The sequence below is a fragment of the Trematomus bernacchii genome, unplaced genomic scaffold (assembly GCF_902827165.1).
Source record: "Trematomus bernacchii unplaced genomic scaffold, fTreBer1.1, whole genome shotgun sequence".
In the NCBI taxonomy this organism is placed as follows: domain Eukaryota; kingdom Metazoa; phylum Chordata; class Actinopteri; order Perciformes; family Nototheniidae; genus Trematomus; species Trematomus bernacchii.
In genome coordinates this window covers 6,945,364-6,960,104 of record NW_022987698.1, presented here as the reverse complement: position 1 = coordinate 6,960,104, position 14,741 = coordinate 6,945,364, and the positions used below count along the sequence as shown (strand labels likewise).

The window sequence follows — 14,741 nt, the reverse complement described above, 5'->3', positions numbered from 1 at the left end:
GTTAAGTGTCCTGTGCAGTGTCCTGGCCAACTTCAGTGGTGGTAGCATCCTCGACGGGTCTTTTATACTCTGCATGGTCACTGGCTGAAAACCCCCAAGAGAGCTGAAGAAAGATGCTACTGTACAAATGGGGACCAAGGGACAGGATAGAGGAAGGACCAGCCCCCTTATAGGAGACTTAAGCAGGTCCATTTAGCAGGATCAGACCATTAGTGATGACTGTGCATTAGAGTGCATTATTATGTGGCCCTTAGGGTACTGCAACAAAACTCTCCCAGTTATTAAACAGATAAATCCCTGCAAATGGACCCTGATCCACGTTCCCAGTAGTCTGTGTCGTATGTACAGACAAACAGTATGTGAGAACAATCATCACCCACACAAACAAATGTCAATTCTAAACGGATTAGTCCAATCAACTTTAGTTATCTTAGGCAACAACGTAAGGAACTTAAGAAAACATATAACAAAGCAGACGTATGAGGATTGCAAAAGAGAGAGGGTCAGACAATACTGCTTATTAGGTTTTTAATATTTTGCTAAAGAGTTATTGTTTTTACCTAGAGGATATGTCCAACAATATAATTTCACACTTTAGAGTTTACAATTATGTGACCGATTCTTTCATCAGTGAAGGATCAGCCTCACAGTTTTTCTGCTACCGGCATCCCAAATTAATGTTGGCTATCTTTATTTAATTTTAGAGGATAATTTGCTCAAGTCCTGAATCCAAATTATTAAAGCTGAAAATGTAGAAGTATACTAACTACATTTTCAGCTAAATGGTTTCTTTCATTTGAATAATAGAGTTTATATATTCACTGTAAATGCTTTATACATGCTCACTCCAAATGGTTATTGGCAGAAACATAAATTACACGATAGTTCAATAGTAGTGTTATGGCTCATCAAAGTCTTTGCTTACGCATTAGAAGAGATGGTTTAATTAGTTTTATCTTTTTACATGTTGACAAGGGGATTTAAGAAAGACGCTTAGCTCAAAGAAAATACTTTGAAAAAAATAGCTTTTCATTTGTTAAATGCTGGCTTCTTTCATTTTGATAATGAAGACTTGAATTTATGAGATTGACATGTCTTTAAAAATTCTGATGTGTGTGCTTTATCTCTTGCTTTGACTCAGTGTGTGGCAGGGTGTACTCTGTGTGTGAACCCTTGTGTTATAATGAGTTACTTCCCCAATACATGAAGAGACAACAGATTTGACTCATCAAAGTGCCTAATGGGTGACAATCCGCTTAGACAGCAACACACAAACACACACACAAACACACACACATACACACACACACGCACACACACACACATACACTACACACACACACACACACACACACACACACACACACACACACACACACACACACACACACACACACACATATACACACACAAACAGTCTAAATGTCCCTGTTTAACCGCCATGGCAACCAGGATGGCATCTGAAGAATTCTAAAGGGAATTAGTTTTCATCACTCTAATAAGATCATACGACTTTAGATTAGACAAAAATCTAATTGACTCAGTCTGATGTGATAAGTAACATTTATGTTTATTCTCTGATGTTTTGCTTAAGATTAAGCTCATTTAGGACAGAAATAGACACTCAGTATTCACTATAGTATAGTTTCAAAAGTCTTCTCTCATGATGCATATATTATGGTTAATTATACAATCATAGAGGTGTCGATTATATTTTGTTTTAGCACTGAGGATAAAGTTGTAAAGTGTTTCTTTTTCTAGTAAAATAGAAACCCCTTATATTAGGATGTAACACCACCTTCCATTATAGCCTATATAAGAAACCATTTATTTCATTTATTATAATAATTTACACAAAAACGAATCAATATAATCATTTTAAAGGTAGAATCTATCGTAAGTCTATTTAACCTTTTAATGATAGTATAGATATGCAACAAATGTCCCAAGGATGTCGTGGTTATATGACATGCTCTATAACCACTTGACTCTAAAGATGGTACTCCTCATTGCAATTAAATGTACACGTGTAACCGAGCGTTTTCAAAAGCTATTATAGGGTGCATAATTACTGTGTGTCATTAATTTGTTTACTATGAGTTTTAGGCAATTACTGTGATCACACAGTAGGTGTGTATCGATTTATCTCAGTTTCAATCAAATATCAATCAAACATTTATTCAACATCACCTAATGTCTGACTGGAGTACAGTATCAGGAACAATGCAACAAGCAGGTTAATATAATCCCTCTAGGAAGTTTTATAACTATTTATACAAAGGTCATGATGTCTTCTGGTGAAATATTTTTACATTTCAGTAAAAAAATAAAATGAAGTTATTAACCTTATAATAATAAAGTATCTAATTCAGTCATACATTACAGTATAGGGTGTCATTTGAGACCACGTTTTCACAAATTCATTTTATAAACTGGCTTATGAATTATACTTCATAAGCCAGTTTTAGTTCTTATGAATGTTTTGCTGATATGCAACAAAGGTCCCAAGGATGTCGTGGTTATATGACATGCTCTGTAACCACTTGACTCCGAAGGTGGTACTTCTTACTGCAATTAAATGTACACGTGTAACCGAGCGTTTTCAAAAGCTATTATAGGGTGCATAATTACTGTGTGTCATTCATTTGTTTGCTATGAGTTTTAGGCAATTACTGTGATCACACAGTAGGTGTGTATCGATTTATCTTAGGTTCAATCTAATATCAATCAAACATGTATTCAACATTACCTAATGTCCATCTTATTTTGTATTTCTTATTACAGAAACATCAATGTGAGACAAAGAGCTTGAAACAAACAAACTACTTGTAGAAGGTACTAAGTCAAAAATATGTTGTCTTTGTATCGCTTTAAACATAAAGCTGAAGGAAAGAAAATCTAGAGTGTAGAATTGAGAATTATTTGTATTTCTATCCAACCCATGGTCTTGAGAAGGTCTAACACCTACTGGTTCAGCCTTATGTAGCTGCTGGTATTTTAGAAACCATGTATTACCAGTTTAATTATCATGCTTGTAGCACGTTAAAACAGGAAATTAGCCGAGGATTCAAAGCTCTGTCAGTCTGACCTTGAGTTGACCTGTTCTTTTATAACCCAGAGCACAGTCTGAGCTCCTGGCCTGTGATATATCCTGAAGATGTTTTTTATTATAACATCAAATAACCACTCTGTATCTTTACACCTGATATTGTGTTGACACACACAACATTTATAAAATTGTATTCCGCTGAATCAAAAGAGTATTTTCATAAAAAACATGTTGCTTCTTTTTTTTAACATTGAGAATAGTGCTTATGGTGAAATGTGTCTCATTTTGACACATTAATATCTCATTACGAGGTGATGGGCAAGATTACCATAAGGAACAGAATAATGCACATTCATATCTGGGCTATTGCTTATATTGCCTTGAAAAGTTTTAGTTTCCATCGTGTAAAAGTCAACATTTACATACTATCAGTATTCATTTATTTTGGCTATCACACACAGTATATCTTTTTTTAATAAAAAAATCATAAATAGCACAGAGACCAAAGTTTTTTGTTTTTCAGACGTTTGCCTCCCTCCAGTGTTCTCTGAGTGAACTGCAGGCTGACCAGTAACCTCTCACTGATGTGGGTGAATTAGATTAGATTAGATTTATTGTCTCCAGGGGGAAATTCCTTTTCACAGCACTGTACACAGTATAGGCCTACATGAAATATATAAACAACAAACAATGACACCGACAACAACAGATGGTGACACACATGGCAGTTACATTTAGCGAGGCCTGTTATTTATGGCAGAAATGGCTGCCGGAACCAAGCTTTTTCGAAAGCGAGCTCTTTTATGTCTGAGTGTTCTGTACCTACGTCCGGATGGCAGTGGGGTGAGGTACTGATGAGTGGATGTGTGATGTCCAGTTCTATTGTGGATGCGATGCGTGAGATGGCCCTGTTGTTAAGTATTGTGAGGTTGAGTGTGGGGAGTCCAATTATCCTGGCAGCAGTGTTGGTGATATGTGTGAGCTTTGTCCAGTTGGTGACAGTGAACATATTGAAAAAGCAGGCGGAGCAGTACATGAGGATGGGTTGATAATGCTTTGATACAGTAGAATGCAAGGTGTGAGAATAACAAAGCAATATCAGATGGGTTTATTTTGTTTCTTTTTATTTTATTTACAATGTTAAACAGTGCAGCCAAACATAAAATAAATAAAACACTTAGTCATGACCAAAAATAGGGAAGGGGGGGGGGGGCAGAACAGCAACAGGAGCTTCATGCAGCTAATACAAGATTGTCCAGCAATACCTTCAAAAACAAGCTGACTCTTCATGCTTTACAGCCACTTCATCGACCCAAATTAGATCCAAAGAAAGTTCGTCTTGCTCCTTGCCAACATGTCCTGCTCTTCTTGAAATATTCTTTCCTCTCTCCATGTTGGTTAAATGTTAGAGGGATTTTTTTTTTTATCCAGAGGTGTCAGCCACTTTTACAACAAGGCACTTGTACGCAGTTAGAAATGTCAGTGCTGAAATGAATGTACCATCTTACTCCGGCTGCTGTGACTGGAGTACAGTACCAGAAACAACGTAACAAGCAGGTTAATATAATCCAACTAGGCAGTTTCATAACTATTTATACAAAGGTTATCATGTCTTCTGGTGAAATATTTTTACATTTCAGTCCAAAAATAAATGGAAGTTGTTGAAAACCTTATAATAATAGAGTATCTCATTCACTCTTACATTATAGGCTGTAATTTGAGACCACGTTTTCACACATAATCATTTTATAAACTGGCTTATGAATTTAAATGCTTACACTGTAAATGTTCAGGCCATATTTTAAATATTGCTCTGCTTTCATTACATATTTGATCTCCATGCGGCTGCAGTGCTATGGGCGTGGCTGTTATAGGTTGTATTGTTCTTATTCAAGTTCACTCAGGCAGTAACCTATTGATGTACAGTACATTTGACTGACACATAAACAAAAACTATAATGACGTAAAAATGCATTTCGTTTCCTTGAATGAAACCCAGACACATTCAGTGTTCTGCAACATAAAACTTCACTGATATCTTACATACTGACATTTTTACAATGTCCACCAGTGCTAAACAAAATCCCCAAAAATCATTTATATAAAAAAAGAAGAATTTCTTTCATTGCCCATATTAGTCGTCAGTCTTACAGTAGTTAAGGCAAAAAGTAGTCTTCGTCACGGGCAGTGTCTTCTTCATCAACAATGTCCAGTGTGTCTGTATGCATCTAATATTATACCGTATGTTTGTGCATTCATGCATGTCTTTGAGTTGTGATTTTCTGTCCTCATTTGTCCTCAGGAAAACAGTGAAGTCCATGTGAGCATCTTTCTGAAGGCTGTTATTATTTGGAGCTGCTAGACTGGTCCTGATACTGTTGTTGGCCTGCAGTAGTAACTGTTACACACTGATATAGATGCACAGAGTAAATAGACTATGCAAGGCCAGCCATCAGTGGGCTACAGAGAGTATAGATCCAGTCACAGTGCAACAGGCCATAAGTATGCAAGTACTGACACAGTACAGAGTGCACAAGATGTCACAATCTCAGTCTATGTTCACCATTTTTAGTCCGTTAGTTCCAATGCAAAGACAGAATGAGTGCCACACATGGTGATTTGAATTAATTCAGTCAGTCAGTGCTTCAAAGCGAGTTATGAGGTCCGGTCGCTCCAGTGCGTGGCCCATTCCTTTTTATGGACAACTCCTGACTTCTCAGTCTGGAACTGTGGCCGGTCTTCGCGAGGAATCTTCACCGCGTGGTACTGAGGCAACTTGTCTTTGTAGTGAGCCCGCTGGAAGAAGCCACACTGTGGGCAGAGGAAAGAGGAAAACAGGGAGGAGTGCAGATAGAGGAAGAAAGGGAGGGAGAGACAGAGAGACAGGACGGAAGGAAAAGACAAATTAACTTAAGTCATATATAGTTATTGCAAATTCCACACAAATTGCATGCATTTGTTTGCAATTATTTCATTTGTTTAACTTCAAATGTCATGCACGAGGCGTATACAATGTAATTAGTTCTATTAAAGTCTTGTAGTTCATCTCAAACAGATAAAAGTGATTATCTGCTGACCATGTGCAGTTAAGGTGACATTTTAATAAAAAGGCACCCAAAGCACATCAACATGCTCCACATTTCAAATTCAGCATCATCCTTTAGTGTCCGTGACTAAAACCCAAACACGCTGCCATCAAGAAGAAGTGCCCACATTCATGTGACAAAAACACCTGAAGATGTTAATGACAAGTAAACTTTAAAGGTCCCATGACATGGCCAATTCTACTGATCATAATTCCATTGTTGAGGTCTACTAGAATAGATTCACATTGTGCAATTTTCCAAACTCACATTGGTTTCTCATACAGCATCCCTGTATGTAGTATGTGTATTCACTGAATTTCACTCTCCTAAACGCCTTGTTGGAGCTCCTGCCCCCCCCCCCCCCTCCCTGTGAGCCCAGTGTGCTCTGATTGGTCATCTCGCTGCTGCGAGGAGCTGACAGTGTGAGCTGGCTTACTGGTGTGGTTTCCTGCTTGCTGCGAGACAGCGAGACATCACGAATGGACGCGGGAAGGGGGGGGGGGGGGGGGGATGCTGAGGGGGCCCATCTCCGAGGCTCCACTAGCACCCGCATCCCCCCCCCCCGCACCCCCAAACGCGGCGCACCTATCGCGCCACAGTTTCGCCGCGCTGCGAGGCTCCACTATCAGCCCCCCCCTGCCGCTAAAAGAGTGTGTGTGTGTGTGTGTGTGTGTGTGTGTGTGTGTGTGTGTGTGTGTGTGTGTGTGTGTGTGTGTGTGTGTGTGTGTGTGTGTGTGTGTGTGTGTGTGCGTGTGTGTGTGTGTGTGTGTGTGTGTGTGTGTGTGAGGAGCTCCACGGAATGGCTCCATTTGGGTCGTCGTTACGTCACTTAGTACCAGGAAGAAAAAGAGAAATCTCCAACGAGGCGTTCTGGGGCAGCATAGACAGGTCTTTTCTGTGTTAGAGTTTTACTCGCTACACGGTGTACTTTGAGGGTTTGTGACTCTGCAGACCGTTTACATTCAGAAAAAGCTACATAACACACAAGGGGACGGGTAATAACCAGAAAAGCATGACATGGGACCTTTAACACCTGACAATAAGGCACTTTTTTGATATGTCACACAGGAGTGTTAATATACTGTATTAAAAAGCGCATGACAAGCACATCACAAAATGACAAGTCTCCATAGACCGGTGTAGCTAATTAATCTGCCACGTCAGCAGCAGAGGCACGACACACAGCACAGCAGGCATCTGAAAAGCCCTGCCAGAGAGATGGATGGATGGTGTTCATAGGCACCAAACAATGCTAAACAATAAGAGTTCTGGTTTAATTTAATTGTGCCAATGTGTGTCAATATTTCACACTGAAATGAACACCACCAGCCACACCAAAGTGCACAACACAGCCATTGTGTGTGAATGTTTTACCGCTTGGAGGGAGAGGAGGAGGGGAGAGCAGGCCAGAGTGAAATATATCTTTATATTATAGTTCTGACGCCTGCTTCTCCGCCTCCGAGGGTTGGACCCCCAAATGGGCGCGGTAGTACTCTGTGTCATAGTGCCGGCGCCGCTCACTGCGCTTGAAGAAGCCACACTGGGCAACAGATCACCAAAGGGAAAGTAAAACAGATGAGAACCAATGGGAAATGAAAGAGGAAGGGGATTTGAGTCCCAGATTGAAGTGAGAAGACACAAACACAAAGAGAGGACACACAGAGGACAAACAAGAGGAAAGAAACAGATGAGAGTGAGCTGGAAGTAATAAAATGATTAGGACAGAACAAAGCTGGTAGAAATAATTGGACTACCATGGAAATAAATGAGGAAAAAGACAAAGGAAGGGACAGTGGAGTCTTATGGGTATGCTGAATGTGAATATAATCAAGAAAAAAATATATATATACAGGATTTTGACACATAGGGCACCCCCAAACGCGGCGCACCTACCGCACCACAGTTTCGCCGCGCTGCGAGGCTCCACTATCAGCCCCCCCCCTGCCGCTAAAAGAGTGTGTGTGTGTGTGTGTGTGTGTGTGTGTGTGTGTGTGTGTGTGTGTGTGTGTGTGTGTGTGTGTGTGTGTGTGTGTGTGTGTGTGTGTGTGTGTGTGTGTGTGTGTGTGTGTGTGTGTGTGTGTGTGTGTGTGTGTGTGTGTGTGTGTTACCTTCCACAGTATGCAGACTAACAGAGTCAGCAGCAGGATGCCTGCCAGGACAGCTATGAGTATGATCCACCAGGGGATCCAGTACTGATCAGCAAGACCCGGCTCAGGGTAGATCATTACTGGAACCTGGAGAGGAAGGAAAAATGCAATTGTTTATATGCAGAATTGAAATAAAAATAGTATATATACTACACCTCAGGCCTCAGTTCACATATATTTGTTATGATAATAGATTAAGAACGTTTAAATAAAATAAAGATAAATGCTCTATGAACTGATGCTAAGTACCTGTGCAGAAGCATCTTTGAGGACCAGGTGTTTGATGCTGGACTTCACAGTGATGTTGGCTCTGACCAGCAGTTCCAAAGCACTGACCGCCGAAAAATCCTGACAGACAGGATGAATAATACAATTTACAGGTTATATCACATCATATTAAAACAGGCAAGGATGCCTTCATATGAAAGTGGACATTCTGTTGTTTTATAACTTAGTCTTTCAGTTTGAACCATCATTGATATACAGTATAATAACGTTGACTAAAACTTTAGAAATAAGACCCATTTTAAAGTGGACCTATCATGCTATATTTGAATAATATAGTGTAGGACCATACCTATATAAGGCATATTTATACTTTTTTTTTTTTCAAAATACCAAACAGATCATGCATTTTAGCCATGCCTCATTTTGCTCAATTTGACAATTTCTAGCTCTGGGCAGATTCTGTGAGAACAGCACCATCTACTGGCCTGACATGTACTACAGCGTCTCCAGCGCTTTCGAACGGCAATGGCCGTGGCGGTCTCCTCCTGATTGGTGGAGTTGGCCCAATAGCCGTAGCGCCACCGTCCTGACGTCAGGACAGTGTTCAAATCTGGATCAGTTTTTATCAGATCCGTTGCAGCCCCTTTTTTAGAGATTTGGGTATGGAGGAAAATAGAGAGGGTTGTGTTTTCTGACACTTGGTGAGTTCCCTGGAACACCGGGGACACATATTCATGTATAAAAGACGTACAAAAGTGCATTTTGCATGATAGGTCCCCTTTAAGTAATACAGTCTGCGGCGACATCTTGATTTATTTGGCGATAAGCTAAGGACTAAACAAGAAAACTGCCATGTTGACTGTATATTTCTTGTCACTCTTAGATATCATCTGAATATGTATCAGCAGCTGCCAGTTTCTCAGTGGTCGAAGCTGACAGCTGTCTTCACAGTTTTCCTACTGCCTTCACATCAAAGCTCGTGTTAATCATCCTGTAAATGCACTTGCTGCAGTCATCATTCATTCGCTTCACATGTGAGTGCCGGCAGCAGTTGCAAACAGCTGGACTGAAGCTAATAATGTGCAGTGAGGTGCAGATGTAAAGAGGACAGGTTTCTTTTATTTACCTCTATAAAGCTGCTGTTCCACAGTCTGGCATGGATCTTGAGGACAGCCTGACCAGAGAAGCTGTGGAGGGGACACTGCAGCAGGACACAGCGAGCGGACCCCAAGAGACAGTCCTGGAGAAAGGGGTGACAGTTTAGCACTGTAGGATTTATTTTTTCAAATTAACTGGTGACAGGTGTAGGCAGCAACATTTTCCTTTCCCTCTTACCAGTTTGAGCGACTTGCGTCTCTCCGAGGCTGCCACAGCTGGCGTGGTTCGTCTCACGCTGCCTTTTGTCGTCATTGGACCTTCCTCCTCTGGGTGGGAGCGGCGCGTTCGCCCAGCCTGGTGGAAGTGACACATACAAGCAGAGATGAATCAGCCTCCTTTGATGAGTCATGTTTGACAAAAGGCCTTAAACATGACATTGACACGATGTACTGTATGTAACACAGGAGGAAAATGTTTCAGTCATGACAACGACACATTCGTTTATATGCAGTTGCATCCACAAAATATGGTATGTATACAGTATATTTTGTAAGGAAAGGATTGTTTTTGTCATCTAACACATCAACACATTTTCAGCACAAATTCTTGAATTTCTGCAGTCAGAAACACCAGAATGTAGACCAAATAAAGAGTTTTTCTATTGTATGGTACTGTTTTATTAATGGCATACAACTAACTAATATAAATAATACATATTTAAAAGCCAAAATAAAACAATCGACTGCACCTTCCGTGGCCATTAAGTGGATGCAGATTGACTGTGCTGTCTTAATTGGTGGTGTCGTATAGATTTCCTTGCCAATTAGTCAAATAAACTGTGCTCTGCTTACCCTTATATTAACAGCCTGTTGGAGTCCTGCAGGTGAAGAAATGGGTAGCTTCAGAGGATTTAAGGCCCCCGTTGCGGTGCACTGTGTTTCTGGGTGACCCTCAAACTTCATGCTTGCGGGATACAGGAGCCATTTCTCATTAGCCAGCTCGTAAGGCCACATGATGTTGAGGAAGGCCGAACCAAGCGTCTGCAGAGCTTGTCCGGTATTAATCACCTGATGTAAAAAATATATAAAAGAGATTATATTAGGATGTGGGACTTCTTTCAGCATTGATGCCAATCAAAATAACACACACGCACACACACTAGTTCCTCACCACAAACTCAAAATCCACAGGGCTGCCGATGTCCTCCAGACTGGCCATGGCACTCTCTCCCCTCACTGTCCCGCTGAAGAACAGCTGGTGAGGACGAGCAAGCCTACAGTAGAACACATTCACATCAAGGGGTCAGACAGCTGCACACATTCACAAAGCTGCATAAAGCATACATGCATTGCACCGAAAACCTCAGTTAACATTTTTGATGAGATCTGAACGATTCTAAAAGATACAAGCTAAATGTTGTGGAATGTGATGCACACAATATATAGAATATACCAGTGTAAACATCACATAACGTCTATAAAGAGTTGTAAAATGCCGATACATAATAACATAACTTTAGCAAAATGTATAATAGCAACCTTTCCTAGCCTCATACAGATTTAACAGAGATAAAAAAAAGAAAAAGGTTTCACTCACCCACTGACAGACAGAGGGAGCTCTATCACAACTCTAGCAAAAGCTGTGACTGGTACCAGATCGGGCTGCTCACTGATACTGAGGACAAAACAACAAAACACTGTCATCAAAGGGTTATTTGGCCTGAACAAGTCAAATATTAGCACTTACAGTATAGAGCTTGATGTGCTTGATGTTGTGAAAATACATACATACTGTATACATCATGTTTTCAAGAGAACATTTTAGAGGACTTACGTTGTCAAAGCGAGATCTGCTGTCAACTCAGTGGTCTCAATTGTAATGTTTGATGTGCTCAAGTTGATGGAGAATTTAAGCTGAAATAGCAACAAATGAAATATAAATGATATGTGAAAATAACAACACATAATTTCTCTTAATGCTGAAATTATAAAATTCTGAAAATATATGAAATGATCTAAAAACATATACTGTATATATTTTTCCACCACAAGTTACATATTTCTTTCCTGATTTCTCCCCATTTCCCCAAAGTTTTTGCACTTTTGTTTGTATTACACATTGGTAATTTGGAGTTGAATGGGTTAGAGACAGGTGACAACAAGAAGCAAAGGGCTACATGTCTGAATTCACACTCTTTTGTTTTCGTACCTTAGTGTCGCGTTTCACAGGGTTTCCGAGGTCACATTCGACTTGGGAGCCATTCTGGTTTGCCTGGCATCTAATCTAGAGACAGATAGCATATCAAAAAAATACTATCATTACAAACAGATATCCAAACATACTTGGTAAAAAAAGAGTGTTCTTAATAGAGCAGATACCTGTGGTGGGATCCTTGAGCCGGCGTAAGACAGAGTGTTGGGGAGGGAGATGAGCAGCTGAGCGGCGTGGGCGTCGTCTCCGTCCTCCTCGGGGTGCTCAGGGTCAGAGGGCGTGTTGGTGACAGTGATCTCCAGCACCACCAGCCGATTGTCCGACAGCGAGAACACCTGCACTTCATCGTCATCTCTACATGAGGAGAGAGGGGAAAACACATTCATGGTTTTCTTGAGAAAAAATGAAAAAACGACATCATTGCACTTTGAAGTAATCTAACATGATTGTCTTCTTTATGAGTTGGATAAAAAAGATATGCACCACCTTATAATAAGTCAAACTTTTGGGCATATAATTTGTTAAATTCCTCTTTTCAAGTCTCTCTTCACGAGCACTTTTTACATTTAAAGCTAGTTTTAAAAAAGATATCTGTTTGAAAGTGATTCAAAATGACAGTATGATAACCTTTCAAAGGGACATAGCACCCTTTAAGTGTCTTAAAGGATTGAAATTGAAATAATAGGGCTTAGTATAAAGCCAACCATATAAATTGATAAATCCTTTAAAGATAACGTTCCTAAATATTATCCTGTACCAAAAGATACATTTAAAAAACATGACATTTAGAATCCAGTGAACGCCAGGATAACATCCATTATACGGTAAGATAAGATGTGAGTATTGAAAGGCATCGAGCAAATGTTTCTGGTTGATGCTCGTTCAACACTAAAACAATTTGTACACACTATAAAAACAGACACACGTGAACGTTTGTGTTGGTGTCCCTAGGAAACAGTCTAGCCCACACAGAGTGGGCTGAGCAGACACTTACTTTGGCAGTGGGGTGAAGAGGTCGGAGGTCAGGGGTCTTGTTCCAAACTGGTAGCTCAGCTTCAGGTTGCTCTGGCAGATCTTGTCGCTGCCGCATCCTTCTCGCAGGAAGTTCACCTGCAGAGGGTAAAAGAGGAAGACGTGAAGTACTTTTTTTAAATCTCAAAACACAATCTTCGTCTACTGTCAGGTTTTTAAAACAAGATTACATTTTTGTAGAATGGTAAATACTGAAATGGTGCATTATACAAAACATTTTGATTGCATTTAAAGCTGAACATGGAGCCAATAATACATACACAAAGTGTATTTAATTTATTTTGGTTTCCAAATATTGGATAGAACAAGACACTTAAAGTTGTTACCTTTAACTTTAAGAAACAAAGTAAGTGATTGAGAAGAAATTGTATTTTTGTAAATGTTAACCGCTTGCAGCCCTTGTTGCATTACACGGTTTTAATCATAATGCATAACATCTCTATTAAGCAGCAGACATGTGGTGGTTAAAAGGAGAACAACGAAAACAAATGAAGCGATACATGTTTAGACTGTATCCCCATGTTTCTACAACAAAAAGGAATGCTGCATGTTTATCAATGTTAATGTTCTAAACACAAATTGTCAGCTAGGTTTGTTTATATGTAATATTTGAGACTTTCATAAGCCATGACAAGTTTGACTTACATAAGAATTAAACAGTTGATAGGAAGTTTTTCATTTCTGTATAATCTAATCTACATGCAAGTGTGGCCCATTAAAATTAATCAAGACAGTAAAATACTTGAGCTTTCTTTTGTTACAGACCTCAGAGTGCAGCGTATTGGACGGGGAAACACTCAGAACAGGCGCCAGCTTCTCCAGCTTCTTGGCACCCGAATGTCTGCGGGGGGGCACAGGCTTGATCTCGTGGGTTATCGCCAATGAGATGGGGCGCAGTTTGTCAAGGATGTTATCCTGCATGGACAGAGATTTGAACCAAATTTAACAAAAATATTTGGTCAAAGAGTTTGTTTATGGTGTGAAAGAGTGGAGATATAGCAATTTAACTTTATAGTAAAAATATTGAATGTAAATTAAATTCAGTACAAATGGTAGAATGTTAAAAACACGCTATATACTTTTACCATTTTTATTAAGTATTATGTTTCCACCACTTTTGAATGCAAAAACGAAGATCAAAAACCACCTGCTATTGTTAACAAATAACTCAAACTAAGTACAAATCCCTTATTCCACTACCACAACAGCTGTGGTTGATGAATTGTATCTGGACAACAGATCTAAGTTACTGACATGGAGCTGGAAGGTAGCGGTGGTGCACACAGGGTGTCGCTGCCGATGGAGCTCCACCTCTTCTGTCTGAGTATACTCCGGCTCCAGGGAACTGCGTCCCAGGAAGTTAACACGGTGTGGGAGGCCCAACTTCCTGCGCTCGGTGTCAGCTTCAAAGTGCACCACCAGGGCTGGATGGGAGTAAAAAACAACAAGAGAGAAGGAAAAAATGTCAGGACACACACATAGAGCTGTTAAAGAGCCCACCAGGGACAACACATAGATGAAGCCCCATCAGAGGGAATACAGTATTACACAGCTGTGATTTTTATCAAAATAAAGTCTAATGTTACTCCACACACAGATAAGGTTGCTTTTCACTGTAAATAGAAATGACTTCCGTCCCACTTAAGTGACGAACAAAAATGGTCTTGGAAAGCGAGGAGTGACTTACTTATGTGCGGGGAGTAGTGTTCTGGGTGGGCTGTGAAGGTGAAGCAGGCCTTGACCTCCACGCTAAAAAAGGCAGACAGTGGAAAGCGTAAATATGTATATCTGTTATACAGTAGTTTAACCACTACATATGATTGAGATGATCCATTAAATCATAGAGAAAAACATAATTCAAAAGAAGAATGTGTCCCAATATAAGCTCTT

The 14,741-nt window shown here is 40.0% G+C and overlaps 1 protein-coding gene across 2 annotated transcripts in view; it reads right to left on the bottom strand.

Annotated features, from left to right (window-relative positions):
* Nucleotides 1-4,160: 4,160 nt before the first annotated feature.
* Nucleotides 4,161-14,741, bottom strand: part of itga7 (integrin, alpha 7) — a 32,742-nt gene continuing 22,161 nt past the window's right edge. For both annotated transcript variants that reach the window (XM_034139248.1, XM_034139247.1), the window contains 15 exons: nt 14,539-14,600; nt 14,106-14,275; nt 13,617-13,766; nt 12,814-12,929; nt 11,987-12,173; nt 11,817-11,891; nt 11,442-11,521; nt 11,205-11,282; nt 10,779-10,881; nt 10,460-10,675; nt 9,846-9,962; nt 9,637-9,750; nt 8,532-8,630; nt 8,244-8,369; nt 4,161-5,860 (listed from right to left, as the gene is read on the bottom strand). In XM_034139248.1, the coding sequence (XP_033995139.1) occupies nt 5,705-5,860; nt 8,244-8,369; nt 8,532-8,630; nt 9,637-9,750; nt 9,846-9,962; nt 10,460-10,675; nt 10,779-10,881; nt 11,205-11,282; nt 11,442-11,521; nt 11,817-11,891; nt 11,987-12,173; nt 12,814-12,929; nt 13,617-13,766; nt 14,106-14,275; nt 14,539-14,600 (1,849 nt within the window). In that variant the 3' untranslated portion in view covers nt 4,161-5,704. The remainder of the gene's footprint in view (nt 5,861-8,243; nt 8,370-8,531; nt 8,631-9,636; nt 9,751-9,845; nt 9,963-10,459; nt 10,676-10,778; nt 10,882-11,204; nt 11,283-11,441; nt 11,522-11,816; nt 11,892-11,986; nt 12,174-12,813; nt 12,930-13,616; nt 13,767-14,105; nt 14,276-14,538; nt 14,601-14,741) is intronic.